General features: G+C 40.9%; 1 protein-coding gene across 1 annotated transcript; it reads right to left on the reverse strand.

Annotated features, from left to right (window-relative positions):
- Positions 1-1,439: 1,439 nt before the first annotated feature.
- Positions 1,440-13,948, reverse strand: LOC120920134 (Fc receptor-like protein 6). Its single transcript, XM_040332048.1, has 7 exons — positions 13,756-13,948; positions 13,404-13,673; positions 12,128-12,409; positions 11,720-12,001; positions 8,879-9,169; positions 3,726-3,784; positions 1,440-1,463 (listed from the first exon to the last, which is right to left on the reverse strand). The coding sequence occupies exons 1-7, from the start codon at positions 13,946-13,948 to the stop codon at positions 1,440-1,442; spliced, it is 1,401 nt and encodes a 466-aa protein (XP_040187982.1).
- Positions 13,949-23,803: the final 9,855 nt, after the last annotated feature.

Here is a 23,803-nt window from a genome sequence, read left to right on the forward strand (position 1 = left end):
TTTTTGCCCTGAAAATCAGGGCAAAATCGTGGGTGCGCGATATACGCCGATACCCGCTTCCCGCGCCGAGTTTTGAATACTGCGCCGGCATATACCGAGCGCAGTACACTTGGGCAGGCTCGGCCAGTCTCGGCTTCTTCCGCGGTCACGTCCTGGACGTACAGGACGTGAGCGCGACAGTTGCCGAGGCTGCCCGAGCCTGCCCGAGTGTACTGCGCTCGGCATATGCTGGCACAGTATTCGAAACTCGGCGCGGGAAACGAGCGGGGAGGACACGAGGACGCCGCGAGGACGCCGGACCCGCCGAAGAGGACACCGGACCTGCCGAAGAGGACACCGGACCCGCCGCAGAAGGACACCCGACGCCGCAGAAGGACACCCGACGCCGCAGAAGGACGCCGGACCCGCCGAAGAGGACACCCGAAGCCGCAGAAGGACGCCGGACCCGACGAGGCTGCCGATGGACGCCGCGCAAGACACCAAAACTGTAAGTACAAAAATTACTTTTTTTCCACAGGTTTGGGGGTCACTTTGGGGGTGCGCGGTATACGCGGGAGCGCGTTATACCGCGATAAATACGGTACATATTAATGCCTGTTATTTAAATGTGAATGCTGATATTGTCTGCATGTGAGTCATCTGTACAGTGCAATAGGGCAGAGCTGGGCAGAATAAGTGTCAGCACTTCACACTGAGATATCCAGACACAGCACGGGATTAAGACTTCACAGGACAAGGGGCTGTAAACCAGGACAGTTAGAAGGTATGGGGCAGCTGATTCAGGCCCCACAACAATGACTAGGCTCAGGGCAGCTGCCCCTTTTTCCCCACCTTAAAGACGGCCCTGCATGACTGTACATCACTTTAATGTCCTTCTCCCCACCTCAAGTAAACAACACGAGAAAACTTTTTCTTTAAACAAGAACTCAGTTTATTAAATTGATTTGCAGAATACAGTTGAGTTGGCACATTATTACATAATAATTCCTTCACATACATGATTTCACTTAACACTACATTTGTCTGTATATTGATTTGGCTGTTCTGTTTCCCTAGTGGTGCTGCCCATACCTTAAAATCAGGAAAGTTCTGATATATAAAATCCATTCACTTGGTTGCCCAAAAACGGGTCACAGTAAAGTGTGATGCTGCCGGTAGAACGGTTTACATAATACACAGATCCTCACTGTATGATTCTGGTCTCCCACACCGGACTGCACCATGAGGTCGGCTCCCCCTGTATATATAGTGACTGAAGAATTGAGGTGCCACACACATACAGGGGAAGACACGTCATACAATTACATTAACTCCTACATGCATCAGCCAGAAACTTAAAAAATAATAACACAGTAACAGGCATAACATAATATAATGTAGGTACAAGGCTACAAGCTTTTTACAAAAGGAGGTGAGAAGATTGGAGAAACATATGAAAATTATCCTACAATGTTATCTGCTGGCTAAAAATAAGAATATAAAATGTTAACATATAATAATTCTACTTTACCCGACTATTATTAAAACAAGACAATGGGGTTGATTAACTAAAACTAGAAAGTTATGGAGTTAGAAGCTGATTGGCTCCCATGCACAACTGCACCAGATTTTGCACTCTCCAGTTTTAGTAAATCAACCCCCCAATATATACAAAACCCCCTTCATATCTTCTGTAATTTTCAGAACTTATGCCGCGTACACACGGTCGTTTTTTGTGATGAAACAAAAAGACGTTTTTCAAACTTCATTTTAAAAAACGACATTGCCTACACACCATCGTTTTTTCAAAATGCTCTAGCAAAGCGCGGTTACGTTCAGCACGTACGGTGGCACTCTGTTCCATTCAAGCTCGCGTCATAACTTGCTTCTGAGCATGCACAGGTTTAAAAACGTCGTTTTAACTACTAGCCGACCAGCCACCGTCATTACACGGCGGCAGGTCGGCTCTCCTGGGCAAAAGCCTGTAGCTATACGGCGGCTCTTTGAGCCGCCACTAGGGGCGCGTGCGCTCCGCCGGGGGCGCGTGCGCGCACCCCCCGCTCGCCCCTGACTCCCGTGCGTGTGCCCGGCGGGCGCGATCGCCGCCGGGCACACGCGATCGCTCGGTACAGAGCGGGGAACAGGGGAAAATGCTGATCTTCCGTTCATACAATGTATGAACAGAGGATCAGTGTTTCCCCTAGTGAGGCCACCCCCCCCACAGTAAGAACACACAGAGGGAACATACTTAACCCCTTCCCCGCCCCCTAGTGTTAACCCCTTCACTGCCAGTGGCATTTTTATAGTAATCCAATGCATTTTTATAGCACTGATCGCTATAAAAATGCCAATGGCCCCAAAAATGTGTCAAAAGTGTCCGAAGTGTCCGCCATAATGTCGCAGTACCGAAAAAAAATCGCTCATCACCGCCATTACTAGTAAAAAAAATATATTAATAAAAATGCCATAAAAATATCCCCTATTTTGTAAACGCTATAACTTTTGCGCAAACCAATCAATTAACGCTTATTGCGATTTTTTTTTAACGAAAAATAGGTAGAAGAATACGTATCGGCCTAAACTGAGGAAAAAAAATGTTTTTTTATATATTTTTGGGGGATATTTATTATAGCAAAAAGTAAAAAATATTCATTTTTTTCAAAATTGTCGCTCTATTTTTGTTTATAGCGCAAAAACTAAAAACCGCAGAGGTGATCAAATACCATCAAAAGAAAGCTCTATTTGTGGGGAAAAAAAAGGAGGCCAATTTTGTTTGGGAGCCACGTCGCACGACCCCGCAATTGTCAGTTAAAGCAACGCAGTCCCGAATCACAAAAAGTACTCTGGTCTTTGGGCAGCAATATGGTCCGGGGATTAAGTGGTTAAACGTCGTTTTAGCCTACACACAGTCATTTTTTATGACACAAAAAACGACGTTTTGAAAAACGACATAAAAAATTGAAGCATTCACAAATTTTTTTTTGTCGCTTTTCAGAAGACATAAAACAATGTTTTCCCCACACACTGTCATTTTAAATTACGTTTTTAAAAATGTCGGGTTTTTTTTTCATCACAAAAAGCGACCGTGTGTACGTGGCATAAGAATAAACAACGTGATCAGTAAAGTGTGACATTTGTGTTTTGGGTCTTTTCTCAGTTTTTATTTTAAGAAAACCACTGTATTTCCTTCCTGTTATTCTCTCCTCCATGTTTGATCTCACTGACCATATCTACTTCCAAGGATCACTGCATTCAGTTTATAGGCTTATTAGTTTAATCACTCATATTTTTCAGATTAATCTAAAAAAATTGGGGGAAAATTTGTTAATTTTAAAAAGATGAAGTTCCTTGGAAATCTTTTTATATTCTTTTCCATGTTCTCTTAGATGTTTCATTGAGGTCCTCAGGATCCTAGAAGTTCTTCTTCTTCTTCTTCTTCTTCTTCTTCTTCTTCTTCTTCTTCTTCTTCTTCTTCTTCTTCTTCTTCTTCTTCTTCTTCTTCTTCTTCTTCTTCTTCTTCTTCTTCTTCTTCTTCTTCTTCTTCTTCTTCTTCTTCTTCTTCTTCTTCTTCTTCTTCTTCTTCTTCTTCTTCTTCTTCTTCTTCTTCTTCTTCTTCTTCTTCTTCTTCTTCTTCTTCTTCTTCTTCTTCTTCTTCTTCTTCTTCTTCTTCTTCTTCTTCTTCTTCTTCTTCTTCTTCTTCTTCTTCTTCTTCTCTACCACTTGTTGTGGAAGTAGGGGAAACATACGGCAGCAGACAATACAAATCCAGAGATCACCAGTCGTATTATATTCTGCACCGTGTAATCTGATGAGAGAACCAGAGATGGAAGTTATGTGATTTTTTAGATAAGAAAAAAATGTTGTTTGTGCAATTTTGTACTATTAAAAATTCTGAATGTATATGAAGGATCTGGATTAGCTTCCCTCTCATTGGACAGAAGCAATGATGTTCATTTTCCAGTAATACGTTCTAACATATTCCAATGATAGGAGGACAGGTGACACGGGAAGCAATGAAGCTGAACTGGTAGATAAGTGTGTCACTCGCTCAAGAGAAGCGTAAATCACAAGACTGGCTGACAAAACTTACACATCCATTTGTTGGAAAACCATTAAAAAGATCTATTTCAACTTTATATTTAACTGTAAATTTTTACTATGAAGAGCTTTGGAATAATTTCTCTGCCCAGTGTCTTCACCTTATGGACCTCTCTTTTATGACTCATTATTGACTCGGTCATGACATAAAGGGAAAATGAATTGGGAGAGCTTCAATTAGGGTTCCATGTGGAATTAGTGCTCCAATTAGGGTTAGTCCATGTGGATGGAGTTATTGTGGAAGTACTAATTCTACTCTATGCGGGTTATTCCATGTGGAATTAGTGTCCCAATTAGGGTTCCAATTAGCGTTTATTAGAAACTCTGGCCATTGACACTTGGACAGAATTGACTCATTTATGGCAGAGTTTTTACTATGTAGAGCTTTTGCAATCATTTCTCTGCCCAGTGTCTTCACCTTATGGAGGTAACAATTATTAGAGCCTGAACTATTACTGGGCTGAAATTAGTGGTTAAATATAATCGTTGGTTAACGAAGAGAGAAAATACAAATCCCCAACATCACGGCCGGCCCTATTTGGACACAATGCTGCTGTAAGTCCATCTGAATGATGGAGAAGAAGAAGGCCTTTATTGTCATGACATCCCTTTACCAAACCCTACCCCTTGTATTGTGATTATTTCAGTATGAACTAATAAGTGATGAGCAAATTAGCTTGGGTTCAGTTCTCAAACAGTTCATAAATCTTGCTCGAAGTTCACAAACTGTGAAGAGAACACTATTTAAGTCTATGGATGGGAGGTAAATCTTGTTATTATGGCCATTTGTAGGGATTTTCAGCAAGCTTTTCTTAAACAGAGGGTATAGGAAGCTGGGCACTGCCATGGGGTCATGTACCAATAAATAAAATAATAATATTTAATAAAAAAATATATATCTCTGCCCACACAGAATTATCAGCTCTCTCTAACATCTCCAACGTAAATAGACAATGTGTAGAAAACCATATGAGATGAACTAGTCCATAAACCACAGGGGAGTGAATCTGAGTGGTCCGTCTCAACACCAAAACAGACTTGTGCTGCTGTGCACCTCCACCACATAAAGTGCAAGCTTACCAGATCACAAGCTATATGGGCTTGCGGCTATAAACCCAGCAAGGGCCTTTATCCAGAAGGTTCGGGAGCAGCAAATCAGGGTATATGGAAAGTTGAGGCAAACCACAGCAAACACGAAGGATGATCAATCGCTCAAAGTCACAGACGTAAGCCAATCAATTACCCAAAAATTAAGAGGAACACACATAGTGTAAAAACGTAACTAAGAGCAGTTTAATGAATAAAAGGTTGCAAAGGAGGAGTGACGTGTTGATGTCATCGTGTTGTATCTCTGCAGTGGTTGTTCACTAGCCGACTGGCTTCTATTTACCTTTTGATGTTTTTATTCATGTAAGTGCAACCTTTTATTCATTAAACTGCTCTTAGTTACGTTTTTACACTAGGGGCCAGATCCACGTAGCTAGCGTGGCACATTGTTCTGCCCGGCGTAGCATATCTCTGATACACTACACCGCCGTAACTTACAGCGTATTTTCCTTATCCTGAAAGAATTTGCGCCGTAAGTTACGGCGGCGTAGTGTAACTTTGTCAGCGTAAGGGCGTGCAATTCAAATGGATGAGATGGGGGCGTGTTTTATGTTAATACGTCTTGACCCGACATAAATTACGTTTTTTTTAACGGTGCATGCGCCGTCCGTGGGGGTATCCCAGTGCGCATGCTCGAAATTAACCCGCAACAAGCCAATGCTTACGACGTGAACGTCATTCTACGCAAAGCCCTATTCGCGAACGACTTACGCAAACGATGTAACATTTTCAAAATTTGACATGGGAATGACCTCCATACTTAACATAGGATACGCCTCATATAGCAGGGGTAACTATACGCCGAAAAAAGCCTTACGGAAACGACGTAAAAAAATGCGCCGGCCAGACGTACGTTTGTGGATCGCCGTATCTAGCTAATTTGCATACTCGACGCGGAAATCGACGGAAACGCCACCTAGCGGCCAGCGTAAATATGCACCTTAGATCCGACGGCGTACTATGACGTACGCCAGTCGGATCTAGCCCAGCTTCAGGCGTATCTTGTTTTGTGGATACAAAACAAAGATACGCCAGAGCAAACTAGAAGTTACGCGGCGTATCAATAGATACGCCAGAGTAACTTCTTTGTGGATCTGGGCCTATGTGTGTTCCTCTTCATTTTTGGGTAATTGATTGGCTTACGTCCATGACTTTGAGCGATTGACCATCCTTGGTGTTTGCTGTGGTTTGCCTCAACATTCCATATACCCTGATTTGCAGCTCCCGTACCTTCTGGATAAAGGCCCTGGTTGGGTTTATAGCCGCAAGCCCATAAGCTTGCACTTTATGTGATAGTGGTACACAAGTCTGTTTTGGTGTTGAGAAGGCCCTACATTTAGATTCACTCCCCTGTGGTTTATGGACTAGTTCATCTCATATGGTGTTCTACATACACCTATCCTTCATTTATAGACTATTTTTTTTCTTGTCATGTACTCACTTATATATGAGTTTCACTTATTTGCTTTCAACGCGGCTTTATTAACTTTTTCACTTTTATTTGTGTGTATCTCACATTCTAGCTGCTGCTTATCAATTGATGTTATTTGTTTTGTAAATGTAATATTTATTATTTTCTACATTAGCGCGGTATTCTTTACACTATTTTCCATAAAAAGACAATATGGCTGCCGTTGTGAGCCCACTCTTTTATACACAGAGGACCGAGTAATCTATTATTTTAAATAATTGGTTGTTATGGTTCCTTATTTTTTTGGGGTGAACCTGTAAACATTTTGGCTTGTGATTCACAAACTTTGCAAATCGTACGGCTTTGCTACAAACCCATGGCAATGGTGAACTCGGACCTCATTCCTAGGGACAATGCTAGAATGTACTAATGAAGGCAGCATGGGGTCTGCTTTATATTCTCAACTGATTTTCGCCTTTAGATTCCACCAATCAAAAGAGAGAAGAGAGAATCATTGTGTTCCCGGACCTGTAAAGAGTCTTTTGATTTCCCTAAACTTCCCCTCACCCCCCCCCCCCTCTCCAACAATTCTTTGACTAAAGGTAGACACTGATCTCTAGAGAAATCTAGAATATGGAGAGGAAAGGAGAATAAGGGAAGGGAAGAATGACTAAGGGAAAGAGAATTAGGGAAGGGGAGAAAGACTAAGGGAAAGAGAATAAAGGGGAGGGAATTAAGATTAAGGGAAAGAGAATAAGTGAAGAATAACTAAGGAAAATAGAATAAGAGAAGGGAATAAAGACTAAGGGGAAGAGAATAAAGAAAAGGCTTACGATCGGGCTTTTGCCCGACCAAACTCACATCGGAATTCCAATGGAAGTTTATCGGAAGAAAAAGAGAACATGTTCTCTATGTAAATTCCGATGGAATTCCTCAGAATATCCAATGGAAAAAGTCAGATGGGCATACACACAGTCGGAATTTCTGATAGAAAAAGTCAGTCGGACTTTTTCCATCGGAAATTCAGATCGCGTGTACGAGGCATTAGGGAAACAGAATAAGGGAAGAATGACTACAGGAAAGAGAATAATGAAAGGGAATAATGACTTAAGCCCTGTACACATGGGCCAGAATCTCGTCAGGAAAAAAACTTTGTTTTTCCTTACGAGATTCTTGGCAAGAATCTTATGCCGTCCGAGTGTACACACACTCCTTTCAAAAGAACCGTGGTTCTTTTGAAAAGCAATAACGCGGTGACGTCATCGCATACGATGAGCTGCCATCTTGCTTCACCCTACCTATGCCGTGGAAGCTACCGCACATGCGTCAAAGTCATTTTGAGCATGTGCGGGTTTCCACGGCGACAGGTAAGTATACAGACGCTCGGGTTTCTCGTCGGGAAACAGGCCGACAAGAATCCCAACGAAAAAATAGAGAGCAGGATCTCTATTTTTCTCGTCGAGATTCTGGCCAGAAACTTGAAAGCCTCGTTTACTTGGTAAGAAAGCTCTGGCAGCAGTTTTCTTGCTGGTTCTTACAGACAAAACCAAGCGTGTGTACGAGGCTTAAGGGAAAGAGAACAAGGAAAGGGAATTAAGAGTAAGAGAAAGAAAATAAGGAAACAGAATAAAGACTAAGGAAAAGAGAAGAAGGGAGGGGAGAATGAATTAAAGAAAGAGAATAAAGACTAAGGGGAAGAGAATAAGGAAGGGAAGAATGACTAAGGGAAAGAGAATATTGGAAAGGAAAAAAGTCCAAGGGAATTCTAATGTAAATTGAATAAAAGAAGGAAGACTAAAGGGAAAGGAAAAAAAAAAAAGGAAACATAATAATGTATCACAATGTGTAAATGTTGAGTCTTGGTGCTGCTCATCATAACCTGTCACCCTGGGCACTGGCCCACAAGTACCATTATAGTAAACACAGCCTTTTTCAGCCTTTAGCTAGGATCTCCCTGTGTGCTGTATTTGTTTATTTTTTACTGTTCCTACATGAAAGAACTTGTAAGGAAGTGGGAGACTTTTAGATCAAAATGTATTTTCACATACAAGAACCCCCCCAAAACATCCATTGTATATGCCAGTCTGGAACAAACTACAATGGACTCTTCAGCATTGTCTTGGTGGGACTAACACTGCCTGTGGATCTTCCAAAGTCAGCAAGCTGTCAAACTATCTACTGTATACAGATTGGGTCTCAGGAGGTATTTATTTTAGATAAAGTGATATTAAAGACAGAACGAACATGTACAGATCAGAGGCTTATTCAGTTCTTCAAACTCACCGTGTATTTGCGTTATCTGGATATAGATCCCATCACTCATCTTCCTCACAGTGTCAGACGTCATCCTCACTTCACAGGTATATTTCCCAGAATCCTCCAGCTGAGATGACCGCACTCTGTATGTATCAGATACATTGTATCCCCGCACAGGTCCTCCATCTCTGTAGAAGGCAAAGTGCAGCTCTGTGCCGCCTCTGAGTGAATCCAGTCTGGTGTCACATCTCACCGTCATCTCATCTCCTTCTATTACCCTGGACGGGGTCACTTTTATTTCTGGAGGAGAGAAGAGCTCTGGAAGAGGAAATTATGACAATGATTGGTCAGTAAGATGTAAATGAATGGATGAAAAATATAAGTATAAATGTATAAAGTTGCGAATGGACAATATAATTGCATGACAGGAATCTACACTGACGTGAGACACCGCAGCTAAGCACAAGATACGATCAGCACGGTCTGGGATCCAGGAGGGGGTGAGAGACCTTGATTGATCGCATATCTCAGGTCCGCTGTGACCGCAAAGCACTGCAGAGCCATCATATACACATGTTTGCTGTGATTATTCAAGGCTGGTTTTTAAAGTTCGTCAAAAATAAATTTTCCAGAAGAGCAGCCAATCCCAGACGACGTCCGTGGTGACGAAACGCATAGGCTTGCAGACTTGACGTCATCACACTCTCGACGAAGGAGCCTGGCGCCTATACCATAGGAGAGATAGGAGAAGCCACCGCTTCTCCACTAGATGTGTTTTTAAATCGCTATTAGATGTCATCGGAATAGTAGGTGCATAGTAATTTTGCCTATTAAACTCAGTTTTATGGTATTACGCTATGGTCCTCTTCTTTTTTATTTTCTGACCATCCGAGACCACAGGCACCACTTCATACATCTTACAGAGGGTCTAGAGGGAGACCTAAAATCCTCAGGTGCGTTGAGATCACTGTAATGGTGATCGCACTGATAGGGTAAGGAGACTACATTACCACATTTGGGTGTCTTCCTGGTGGATGAATTTCCTTCTATCCTCTTTCGGTGTCCATTCGGATTTCCCTTCAAGGAATTATCTATCCTGCAAGGACTTAATTCTATTTATTTTTCAAATATCTTGGATGTTACATTCACACAGTGGGACTTTCTTATATTCACTTATTTTTGTCACATTATTTTATTCTATCTACCAGTGAGAGAATTTTTTCTCATTTCACTATTCAATATTGTATATCTAAGATCTATTATTTTAGATCCTTTTCACTTGTTTTTTTGAGTGCTGTACTATTTTTTACACATTGTCCATAGAACCCTGCTGCCACCGAAGCCTGCAACCCGCCAGAGCCTGCCGCTGCCTCCCGTAGGCTGCGACCCTCCGATGCCCACAACCTGAGTTAACTATCACGTTTTTCTTAATTAATTTCGTACAGCACTCATAGACATATACTGTAGCACATTTATTTTCTTTATTAGTAATTTTACTTTTCAATTCACAAATATCATCCTTAGGGAGGTGTTCACCTCCCTTTATTATAATTTTTTTGCTAATATGCAATGTGTGACACACATTGGTTATTATTCTATATTATTTAAATTCACATTATGCACAAGAGCAAGCATTAGTTAATTTATTTATTTTTAGATAATAAGACACATAGAACACACTAGGAAGTTCAATGTATCATACTAATTATACCTCCCATGATATATTATCAACAGCTGGGAGAATGGTTGCTGGTGCCATGCCTCTTTCCTTCCTCTTTGAGGAGGCATAGAACGTGGCTTCTTGTAAGCCTTCTGGGCTGAGCTCCTCTCTCGGGGAAGGTGCAGATGGCCGTGTAGTCTGCCAGATTATTAAACTTATTTTAGACTATTGGCTCTGAGGCTATTCAATGCAGCTTTCAGCAGTAAATATAGCAATGTTTATGTACATGTAAATTGGTGCATATTGAATGATGTTCTTTGAAAATTTTAAATTGAATGCATTTGCTTTAAAGAAAACTATCCCCCAGAAAAAGGCTGTGACCGAATAGGTCGAAACGCGTCTGTTCTTTTGACATGGCAATTATTACCTTGTAATGCTATGTAATGTATGTTTGCAATGCTGCATTCTGATATATTTATCATGCCTTATGACCAGAGCTTACATTTTAATGTTCAACATGTGATTAAAATTCATTAAATAAAGACTTTTATATATTATATAATGTGTGATATTTTGCTGCTAAAAAACCCAGTGGGGGAACATTCTCATTCATGCCGCTGCCCACTGGAGCCCACGATATGCCCGCCGGGGGCCTGCTGGGGTAAGTGTGGATGGGGGATTCTGAGATGCCACCGTCCAATGGGGGGGTTGTTTGCCGCCCCCCCACAAAAAAAAACCACACTAGCCACCACTGCATTACATCTTCGTACAGACAGGTCCAGCAGTTACATGGCAATGCAAGAGGGTGATGAAGTACAGAGTTCCTCTATAACATATGGTGGAGTCTTTAGGACTATTCTGGGGTGTCTCATACCTTTGTCTTGCAATAGTTCTCGTCTAATGGTGATTGTCTCACTACAGTCCATTCACGATCCTGCCAAGGGGTGACCTTCTTCAGTATAGCACTACATTGCTCTGTGTAGGTCCCTCTCTATTCCAAGACCAACTTTGAAGGAAGTCCCTACAAGACCTCCCTCCTCCTACACATAAATACCCCGGGTACAGGAACTGCAACAGGCCCAACAGACACACCACATCAATAACCCCCCTCGCCATGAATCTGGATATAGAGCCCAAAACAGTATAAATGTCTAATAGTAATCTACAATTGGACATAACTAATATTGACTTAATTGTTATATCCTCACCATGTATCTGGATATATATCCCATCACTCATCTTCTTCTCAGAGTCAGACATTGTCCTCACTTCACAGGTATAATTCCCAGAATCCTCCAGCTGAGATGACCGCACTCTGTATGTATTGGATATACCGAATTCCCGCACAGGTCCTCCATCTCTGTAGAAGGCAAAGTGCAGCTCTGTGCCGCCACTGAGTGGATCCAGTCTGGTGTCACATGTCACCGCCATCTCATCTCCTTCTATTACCCTGGACGGGGTCACTTTTATTTCTGGAGGAGAGAAGAGCTCTGGAAGAGGAAAGGATGACAATGATTGGTCAGCAGGAATCTCAGCATGCCAATGTCAAGGAGTACAGGAAAATAATAATGAGTAATGTGCAATTAGACATAATCAGCTCAACTTCATATCCTCACCATATTTTGGGATATAGAACTCATCACTCATCTTCCTCACAGTGTCAGACTCCGTCCTCACTTCACAGGTATATTTCCCAGAATCCTCCAGCTGAGATGACCGCACTCTGTATGTATTGGATATACCGAATTCCCGCACAGTCCGTCCATCTCTGTAGAAGGCAAAGTGCAGCTCTGTGCCGCCTCTGAGAGGATCCAGTCTTATGTCACATCTCACCGTCATCTCATCTCCTACTATTACCCCGGACGGGGTCACTTTTATTTCTGGAGGAGAGAAGAGCTCTGGAAGAGGAAATTGATAGAAATGATAAATGATGGAATATATTATTTATTCCCTAAATGATGACAATCACACAATGCTTTGCGGTGGACATGGAACCATTCACATTGGGGGTTTATTTTACTAAGACTGCAGACTACCAAATCTGGTGCAGCTCTAAATAGAAACCACTCAGCTTCCAGGTTCTATTGTCAAAGCTTAATTGAAGAAGCTGAAGTTAGAAGCTGATTGGCTCCTATCCACAGCTGCACCACATTTTCTCCTGTTTTAGTCAATCAACCCCATTAAGTTAACCTGTTGTATCCGCTACTGTAATACACGTTAATAGAGAACCCGGTAAAGTCAGCTTTGTTACAAGTCATTTATTCTGCCTGTACGTATATCTGGATGGTGAGCGGTAAACCGAAACACAGGAGGAAACCAACACAATCATACAGACTTCAAATGGTCACTGTCCTAAATGATAACTGGGCTCAGAGCTTCAGTGCTGCAAGGGGGAGTTCCCCTGTATAGAGTATAGGGATGAGCGTTATGTTTGGGTCAAAAATTAGTTTGATTCGAACATTGGCTGTGAAAAATTAACACTATGGGGCGTTCGCGCCCATAATGCACTGTGACATTGCAGAGGGTGCCCAAGAAGGACAAGAGACTGGCAGGCATGTTCCCCTAGCTTCAGCATACTGCCAAGTTTGCTCCAGTGACGAGGAGGGAGGGGATGATGAGGTAATTGACTCTATGTGGGTGCCTGATAGAAGAGAGCAGGAGGAGGCACATCTCCAACGAGGCAGGATGCCCTCCAGGGGCCAGCTTAAGGGCAGCCACCAGACTGCATCACACCGCATAGCTATGCATGTGCAGGGTGCTGTTGACTCCCTGCATATTTTGAAAAGTTCTTTGGTATAGGCCTTCAAATATCATATTTTATATAGGAGTTCTCCTTCCTCTGAATCTACCAATATTTCTAAGGATACGTTTTTTTATAGGACATTAATTTACCTTTCACCGAGATAAAGGATACACCTGAGCGCTCCATCACAGTTGAATCATCATAGCGGTGTATTTGTTTAGTACATTTGTACAATCCAGAATCACTCATCGTTATATTAGGAATATGGAATGTGGAGTCAAATTCTGATGATCGTATCTCCTGATCATCCTTGTAGAATTTTGTGTTTATTTCCTCATAAAATATCACATTATGACATCTCAGAGTCAGGGGATCTCCTTCATATATATCAGATGGAGGTCTCTGCAGGATGACATCATCTGAAATGTAATAAAATTATACTTTATGTTGTTCTATTCCCACCCAACAATCTGTAATGATGGAGATGAGATGATGACTCACGGAATATAACATATAGGAAGACGGGATCACTGATATCACCACCGATGGTCTGACACTGGTAATCTCCTCTGTCCTCTACTGAAGATATAAATATATGAAGACTCTGTTGATCTCCTGGTATTGGTCTCTTATCTTTGTACCATTGATAGGTCTGGGACTTCTTTGATACAGTAGATGGCACATTACATGTCATAGTCACACTATCTTGGTATATAACATTCCTCCAATTGGGTGTGAAGGTCACCACAGGTTTGATGGCCCCTCCTATAGAAGAAAAGAGATCACACAGAACACATAGAGAGCACAGTGTGCAGCAAAACACAGAGAGGTGATTACATCTTGTATGAGAAAAATACATTCTCTATAGAAATGGGAATGTTTATAGTCCTGGGCACAGAGATGTTCCAACACATTGGTAAATCTTTGTTTTCAACAATGAAAACTACTCTGCTTAAAGTGATATTAAAGGCAGATTTTTTTTAAATAATTTACATACATACTTACCTGCTCTGTGTAATGGTTGCACTCACAGCCAACCCCCTGGTCTGTCATCCAGCCCCACCATCTACTGTAGGTAGCGCTTCTTCTGGGTGGCAGGCAGTGACTTTCACTGCGTCTCCTCCTCCTAATAGGCGGTCAATAGGATTGCTTCTCCTCTCGGCCAATTGGGTGACGGGTCTCAGGACCCATTTCCCGATTGGCCGGGAGGAGAATCAGGAAGACATTAACGAATATTAATTTGCAAATGTCACACAACTGGGTGGGCTCTGGGGGAAAAAAAACTGATTGGAATCCATGTGTCTGGCACCCTGCATGTAGATTAGGGGCTGGGCACATGGATTAGAGGGGCAGTGCACCCTGTATGGATGGACCGCCACTGCTGGAAACTCAGCCTGCTCTGGGTTAGGAGGTGACGTCACATCCGGATGAACACATGGCGAGTCTCTGGAGAGAGGTTTCTTTATGCACATAGAGGCAGATAGACCCGGTTGAATTGACTGTGGATGTATACAGGCCTATCAAGCTGATGCCAGTCTGGGCACTTTTAAATGTAAGCGCATTGAATTGGATGTGTTTTTAGTGGAAATTAATAAATGTATTGCACAATCATTTTATAATTCGTTTTTTGGGGTGTTTGGTGATACATATTGCATGTAACAAACTATGTGTTGGAAGTGTGTGTGGAGATCGTACTATGATAGAGTATTCATCCTATTTGTTCCCATGGGCATGATTGGCTGTATTGGTCTTTATGACCATAGGAATCTGGTGATCTGTATTACTACACGTGGTGGAGCACCGTTTGTTTGGGAGTGGAAACGTTTTTTTATACCCAATACACACTCTGAGGAGTAACACAAGGCACAAAACTTTATGTGCTTTTATTTTTACTTCCTTTATTTTAATTAAAATTTGTATTAATAAATAGGGTTGAGCGAACCTGAACTGTAAATTTACTGTAAGTTCGGGTTCGAGTTTGGGTTTGGCAATGTAATGGCGCGCTGCAGGGCAGCCAATCAACATTTGTTTAACTTGTGTGACCTAGAAGCCATCACAGCCATGCCTACTAATGGCATGGCTGTGATTGGCCAGTGCAGCATGTGACCCCGCATGTGACCGAGCCTCTATATAAGCCAGAGGCACATAGCACAGCACGTCACTCTGCTTTAGATAGGGTAGGGAAGGCTGCTGCTGCTGCTGCTCTGAGGGAGAAAATTAGATAGGAGTCAGACTGTCCTGCTTCAGAAATCAAATGACACCAGCACTGCATATGTTCCTGTGAGATACTCTGCATTAGATACTTTAGGGAAAGGTTCCTGCTTTTGCTTGTAGGGAGAGAAATATATAGGAGTCAGTCCTGCTTCAGAAATCAAATTACACCAGCACTGCATATGTTCCTGTGAGATACTCTGCATATTGCACCAGCACTGCATATGTTACTGTGAGATACTCTGCATATTGCACCAGCACTGCATATGTTCCTGTGAGATACTCTGCATATTGCACCAGCACTGCATATGTTCCTGTGAGATACTCTGCATATTGCACCAGCACTGCATATGTTACTGTGAGATACACCCTTTATATACTTTTCTTCTATTGTGCTATTCAAAAAACATCCATTTAGGGAACAAAAAAAATTTGCAGTGTTTCCTCCAGTGTTTGCAGTGTTTCCTCCATATCTGTACGTGTGAGATAAACACTTTAGCTAGTGTTCTTCTATTGTGCCATTCAAAAAACACCCATTTATCGCAAAAAAATATATTTTGCAGTGTTTCCTCCAGTGTTTGCAGTTTTTCCTCTATATTTTTTATTTTTATGTATTTTATGTTATTTTAAGTTATTTCCCTATCCACATTTGTTTGCAGAGTACTTGCCATGCTCTTACCAACATGTTGCTGCCATTTGCAGCCCTCTAGCCCTTTCCATAATTTTTTTAGAGACATTTTAGTACTGAAAAGTTTGGGTCCCCATTGACTTCAATGGGGTTCGGGTTCGGGGTCAAGTTCGGGTCCTGAACCCAGACTTTTTTCCAAAGTTCGGCCAAACCCGTCGAACCCGAACATCCAGGTGTCCGCTCAACTCTATTAATAAACAAAATATATATATTTTTAGCATAGACATTGTATTGTTATAACACAAACACAGGGATTGAAGTGTTTTGGGCATTTTTTATAATTCTGGGTGTTTAACATTTCATGTTGTTGGAGAAAAATTATATTTTTTTACATTTGGTTGATCCAACTAAAATAGATGTTTAGCCCAAATATTGAAAATGTTAGGATTTTTTTGGCCTTGAAGGAATTAGTTCCTTACTTTACCTATTCACTCACAATTTAATCATAAATAATGTGCCACATGCAAAAAGGAAACAAAATTGTGTCCATTAAAAAAAAAAAAAACACTTTATAAGATTAGTTCTACTACTAGTCTAAGCTGGCCTTAATGTATATGTTGCAATGATCCCCCATAACTGTGCCCATCTTCCCACATCCTTTGGATGTCTTGCTCGTCTAGGACTCCCATTGAATTCAAAGCATTAAAAAATAGAATTCCTTAGAAACTCTATCAAATTTGAACTTTAACATTTTTTTGCTGTATTTAAGTTCAACCCAAATTAAAGTCTCCACACTATGATCCTTTCCAACAAGCATTTCTGTGATACATTCAAATAAAAGTTTAATTTCAATTGTGTGCAAATTTTGGTTAACCCACGCTGATTTTGAAAAGCCTTCTAGAAAATTATAAGCAATGAACCAAACCCCTTCACATGGAAAACTTTAGGCTCACATGGATATTTTTTTTTTTATTAGTGTTATTTGTGGTATCGGTTTTAGTTCTGTACTCACCAGATTTTCCGACGTTCAATGCTAAAAATAAAAAATGCACTATTTAGAAAATATTATGTACAGTGCTTGTCATTATGTGTTCCAGTCATTTTGTTCTCTTCCAATTTCAGTGAAAATCTATACAATTCTAACAAGAATATTGTTATGATCCCGATTTTCTCAAGTCAAAAGAACATTGGAACCGTCACTCTTTCTTCACAAATACACATGGAAAAAACTAAAGCATGGTTTGGTGAGGATGGATAAAGCAATCAGACCTTATGTAGCCACTCCACAATAGTGTCCCATCAACTGCCCTCATATTCACCCCATAAGCCCCCTTTATAATAATAATTGGACAAGTTAATTCACCCATCAGATCCTTCCATGCTTCCATCATAACCTTCTTACCAAGACTCGTCTCTTATGCCTTATGTATCCACCATCCAACTCCCCACCATCACTTTTATGAAGTTCTTTTTTTTATCATCTTCACCCCTATTCAGTTCAAATCAATCAGCAATCAGACTTTGAATTATGTATTCTAGGGACGAAACAACGAATCAATAATCGACAACTAATCGATTATGAAATTAATCGATTACTATTTTCAAAATTGATTAATCGGCTAGTAACATAATGGGTTTAAAAAAAATGAAAATGTAGCCCTTTATAGTTGAAAAAGAGCAAAAAAATCACTAATATTAGATTAAATATTAGATATTAGATTAAAATACGAAAAAATCTTTGTACATTCGCTGAATGAAAGAATGTTGTTTGAAATTTTCTCTTGCTTTTAACATTCAGTTTTAAAATAAAAGTAATTTCTGAACGAAAACCACATATACGGTCTGAAAATTCTTTTGACCGAGATGTTTTCTATTATTTCTAAACTTTCCCGTCACTGAGGTTGAAAATGAATGTCGATTTAACCCCACTGACGATTAGAAAATCGAAGGAAAGTTCTTAATTTTTTTTTTTTTTTTTACGGAAGACGTTGTATGGCCAGCATATAATATATTCCAGTTCTGTAAAGTTCTGTCTTTAACTATTTTTTTCTTTGAATAAAAAAATTTGATCTGAGTCTGATGATATTTACCAGATTCGCCCTCTAATAGTATATCCAGTATATCTATTCTGTCAATTATTCTCAGAGTGGATTAGAGATTTATCTCCCTAACCATATAGTTGGTAATTTATACGGTATTTATCACTTCATAGGGATATTTAAGAATAAATTGTCTTTTTTTTTTACTTTACATATTAACTAAATTATACACCACACTTTTTTAGGTTATTAACCGATTAATCGATGAATCAAAATAATAATCGGCCAACTAATCGATTATGAAAATAATCGTTAGTTGCAGTCCTAATGTATTCACCATGTCCCTAAACCAGGTACCTTAATTCAGCTCCCTTATGGAGAGATCAGACCCCCCATCCCTCAAAAGCTGTATAAGATGAGGGATGGAGATACAAGGCTGGGATCTACTGAGGAAGGGGGTATAACCTAAAAATTATTTTTTAATGAAATGAGACAAGGGGTACTCAGCAGAACAATGAGGACACCTACCCCTGTAGATGGGAACCTTCCAGCCTGTGTGACAAGACCACGAACAGAGCTTACAATCAATACTTATAAAGCAGCACGAGTCAACAGATGCAAATATAATAAGCGAAATTTTATGAAGAGCCTCCAACTGGTTCATAGAAATAAGATGATTTGTGTATTCCACGTAATCTCAAAGAAAAGACACTCAACCAATACTCAGATAATATAAAGAATAAAAAACATTCTACTTACACAGGAACACGATGGCGAGGAAGACAGACATGGTAGCCAAGACCTGAAAGCTATGACGGTCTTTCTGAGAATCAGACGTTTTGACCTTCTTCTCATTTCCTGAGTGTTATTTATAGACATTTTACCAAAGTTAAAAACCAATGTCGTGAGAACGAAGTACGTAGAATAACTATAAGAAGAAAAATGTTACTGCGCTGATCTAATTATCCAGAGGTATTTAATCTCTGGGGATATGGACATACGTGAAATATCAGGGCCACAATGTACCCAATCTTAAGTGTGAATAACCTGAATACAAACAATAAAAAATATAAGAAATATATGAGTCATACAAATGTGACACAGTGATTTCAAACTTAAATCATATATCTAGATCAGTGTGTCACATTTGTATGACTCATATATTTCTTATATTTTTTATTGTTTGTATTCAGGTTATTCACACTTTAGATTGGGTACATTGTGGCCCTGATATTTCACTTATGTCCATATCCCCAGAGATTAAATACCTCTGGATAATTAGATCAGCGCAGTAACATTTTTCTTCTTAGAGCACTATTGACCCCCACTAAGGGCACACAGTACTGCAGCAGATCACGGTTCACATTTATTTATTTATTTCCTTTTGCGCCGATGACACTCACAACCAATTGTAGAATAACTATAGCCAACCAGTCTACACAAAACTCATATTACATATTAGGGTGGACAATGCTGGCCTTGTACTCGGTAGAGTTGGACCAAACACCCCCTTGTTCGGTTCACACCAAAACTCCCAAACAGAGAAAAAGTTCTCACCCGAACAGCAAACCCTATTAAAGTCTGTGGGACCCAAATTTGAAAATTTTTGAAGGCTTATAGGCATGTAATTGGCCATAAAAAGGGTATGGGGGACCGGGTACTGCCCTGGGGGACATGTATCAATGCAAATTTTAATCAGGAGAAATTATTTTAAAGTGCAACAATAAAACAAAAAAATCCTTTAAATATAGTGCCTGGGGGTCCCCTTAGTCTGCCTGTAAAGTGGCGATCTCTAACAGCCAGGTATTCACTATGCCATGATTGGGCTCTACAAGCCGGGCCCTCCTGTACCTTTTGTATTGAACTGTACTGTAATTGTGCTGTCCCCCCCTCTACATTGTAAAGCCCTGCATAAACTGTTGGCGCTTTATAAATCGTGTATAATAATAATAATAACAAAATCTGGATGTATCATTAATATTTTTTTGGACTTTTATTTTTGTATTGCTTACACATAGCTGAAAGTTAAAAAGCTTCTTTATTTTAAAGTATTAAAAACGAAAGTTTTGTATACTCAGTTTTTTAACAGAAAGGCTTTTTTATAGTAAAATAGACTTGGATAGCAATTTACAGCTTCCAGGTTTTATTGTCAAAGCCTAACTGAAGAAGCTGAAGTTAGAAGCTGATTGTCCACCATGCCCATCTGCACCAGATTTGGAGTGCTCCAATTTTAATATATCCCCCTCGTGTGTCTTTTCTTCCCTATAAGATTCTGCTAGAAATTGTCTTCTGATTGGACGATGAGACGCACATGCTCAGTTGAGTGTATATTCTGGGCATGCCTCAGTGGCAGGATGCAGTAACTCATGCGCACATGAGCATCAACCCAAGTCAGCCTACCAAGTTAGCCAAACCTGAAGACAACCGGGTGTAGATGACAGCTGTGGCAATGGAGAGACAAGGGAGATTATGGACATCAGGCCCCTTGGGTAATTTTGACATGGGGTTCCCCTTAAAATCCATACCAGACCTGAAGGGCCTGATATGGGATTTGGGGGGACCCCCACGCAATTGAATTTTTTATTTTGGTTTCTGGGTAACCTTTAATATTCATACCAGACCCAAAGGGCCTGGTAATGGGCTGGGAAGGGGGGGCCCAATGCCATTTTTTTTCAATGACCCGACAATTCATTATAGCTGCGAGCAGACTTTTTTCCTTTAGAAATGTAATTTTGTGCAGGGACTGTTTTAAACACGGGAAAAATGCGCCACTTTATAGGCATACTATAGACACCCCCCTAGGTACAAAGTTTAAAGGAATATTTCACTTTTATTGTTTCACTTTAAGCATTATTAAAATCACTCCTCTCGAAAAAAACGGCTGTTTTTAAAACTTTATTTTGCATTGGTACATGTCCCCTGGGGCAGGACCCAGGTCCCCAAACACTTTTTATGACAATAACTTGCATATTAACCTTTAAAATGAGCACTTTTGATTTCTCCCATAGACTTTTAGAGGGTGTTCCGCGGCTTTTGAATTTGCCGCGAACACCCCAAATTATTTGCTATTCGGCGAACAGGCGAACACCCGATGTTTGAGTCGAACATACGTTCGACTCAAACATCTGGCTCATCCCTAATCATCATATTTGGTGTATTATTTAAATGGTTACATTTTTATGTATTGCTTTTTTGTTTTTTCAGACGTCTGACTAAGATTAATATTGACTTCTAGCTTTTTACCCTTTAGTTCAACCAGAAAGTTTTTCAGATTCACAAAGTTTCATTGAGGTTGGCACTTTCATAGAAGTTCTTGTTCTTCTCTACCACTTCCACTGCCACTAAGTGAGGTCACGGGTGTATGAAGTACTAAGCTACCCATCACAAAAACCTCCATCACCAGCCACCGTCACCACTTCCTCTGCCAGCTGGCTGCTTCTCCTTCTTGGGGACCCCCAGGCCACCAGAAATAGTGTCCTCAGTGGAAGATTTCCCCTCTATGCAATTTCACTCTCTACCTGCTCTGAGGCATACAATAAATAGCAGCTAGACTCAAAAATCTGTTTACTGCAGCAGATCAGGCAGCAATTGTGATTGGTTGCCAGAGGTTACAGCACACCATACCATTACTGCTTACTGACTAGTTGCTAGAGGTTACGGCACACATTACGGCCCACTATTTAGTTGCTAGAAGTTACAGCACATCATTTATGCTTCCTGATTGGTTGCAAGAGATTACTGCACATCATTACCTCTCACTGATTGGTTGTAATCAGTTACTACACATCATTATTACTCCCAGATTGGTTGCTAGAAAATACAGAGAATCATTACTAATTACCGATTGTTTGCTAAAAGGGTCAGGAACTTTTTTCCACATTTCTAGCGCCGCATAGAGCAGCCCAATGAAATGAATAGTCTGCCCTACACACAACATACATCTTTATCCACCCCATCAGTATATCTTTGCATCCTAAATCCCCCTGCTAACCCCTGCACCCCAAACCACCCCCATTCTCTCAACTCAAACCACCTCCACCTTAAAGCCTCCTCTGCTCTGCTCTGCACCCACCGTCTTTACTTCTGCACATCCCCTCCTTGCTCACCTGTGCACCCTAAACTCAAATTCCTTATTTTCCTACCTCTGCACACCCCACACCAACCCTCCCCCCACACACACCCTTTGCTTACCTTTGCAGAACAACCTTATAGTAGACTCAATGATGACCACAGTTGACCACAGTTGCAGGCAGTGGGTACTGGGCAGCATTCAGCAGAGGTGATGGGACCTAAGGGGGGCATCATATCCATATGAATACCAACAATCTTTACATATCAATGCCTCCGCTATTTACTTGTGAATGCTGACACGTGAATCATCTGTACACTGCAATAGGGCAGAGCTGAGCAGCATTAGAAATGGCACTTCACACTGAGATATCAGGACACAGCACGGGACTAAAGCCTTGTACACATGACCGGTTTTCCCGGCAGAAAAACTGCCAGGAGAGCTTTTGGCCATAAAAACCGGACGGTGTATGCTTCCTCGCAGTTTTCCTATCAGGAAAACAGCCGGGAATCCCATCGGGAAAATAGAGAACCTGCTCTCTATTTTCCTGTCGGGATTCCCGGTGTTTTTTCCCGCCAGATCTACTACTTGCCTATGGGAAAGACTGCGAGGCAGTGCCGATGGAGCATACACACGGCCGGGATTCCTGGCCAAAGCTCCATGGCAGTTTTCCTGCCGGGTTCTCAGCTTTCCCTTTGGTTTTCTCGGCGGACTTTTTACAGCCGAGAAAACCGAGCGTGTGTACAGGGCTTTAGACTTCATGGGATAAAGGAATGTAAACCAGGACAGTTGGCAAGTATGGGGCAGCTGATTCAGGCCCCACAACAATGACTAGGCCCAGGGCAGCTGCCCCTTTTTGCCCCACCTTAAAGACAGACCTGCATAACTATACATCACTTTATTGTCCCTCTCCCCACCTCAAGTAAACGACACAAGGCAACTTCTTCTTTGAAGAAGAACTCAGTTTATTGAATTGATTTGCAGAATACAGTTGAGTTGGCACATTGTTACATAATAATTACTTTACATACATGATTTCACTTAACGCTACATTTGTCTGTACATTGATTTGGCTGTGCTTTTTCCCTAGTGGTGCTGCCCATACTTTAAAATTAGGAAAGTTCTGACATATAAAATCCATTCACTTGGTTGCCAAAAAACGGGTCACATTAAAGTGTGATGCTGCCGGTAGAACGGTTTACATGATACACAGATCCTCACTGTATGATTCTGGTCTCCCACACCGGACTGCAGCATGAGGTCGGCTCCCCCTGTATATATAGTGGCTGAAGAATGGAGGTGCCACACACATACAGGGGAAAACACGTCATACAATTGCATTAACCCCTACATGCATCAGCCATAATCTTTAAAAAATAATAATACAGTAACAGGCATAACATAATATAATGTAGGTACAAGGCTACAAGCTTTTTACAAAAAGAGGTAAGAAGATTGGAGAAACATGAAAATTATCCTACAATGTTATCTGCTGGCTAAAAATAAGAATATAAAATGTTAAGATATAATAATTCTACTTAACTTGACTATTATTAAAAAAACACAATGGGGTTGATTTACTAAAACTAAAAAGTTAATAAT

Source organism: Rana temporaria, chromosome 13, assembly GCF_905171775.1.
Source record: "Rana temporaria chromosome 13, aRanTem1.1, whole genome shotgun sequence".
NCBI lineage: Eukaryota > Metazoa > Chordata > Amphibia > Anura > Ranidae > Rana > Rana temporaria.

What these genes read in the sequence shown, in the direction of transcription:
- LOC120920134 (XM_040332048.1), bottom strand. Translation starts at nt 13,948, where the DNA reads ATGACATGTAATGTGCCATCTACTGTATCAAAGAAGTCCCAGACCTAT. An exon ending in ATCCTTTATCTCGGTGAAAG is followed by an intron (nt 12,410 to 13,403) that starts GTAAATTAATGT and finishes TTCCTCTTCCAG; the next exon opens with AGCTCTTCTCTCCTCCAGAA. An exon ending in GATATATATCCAGATACATG is followed by an intron (nt 9,170 to 11,719) that starts GTGAGGATATAA and finishes TTCCTCTTCCAG; the next exon opens with AGCTCTTCTCTCCTCCAGAA.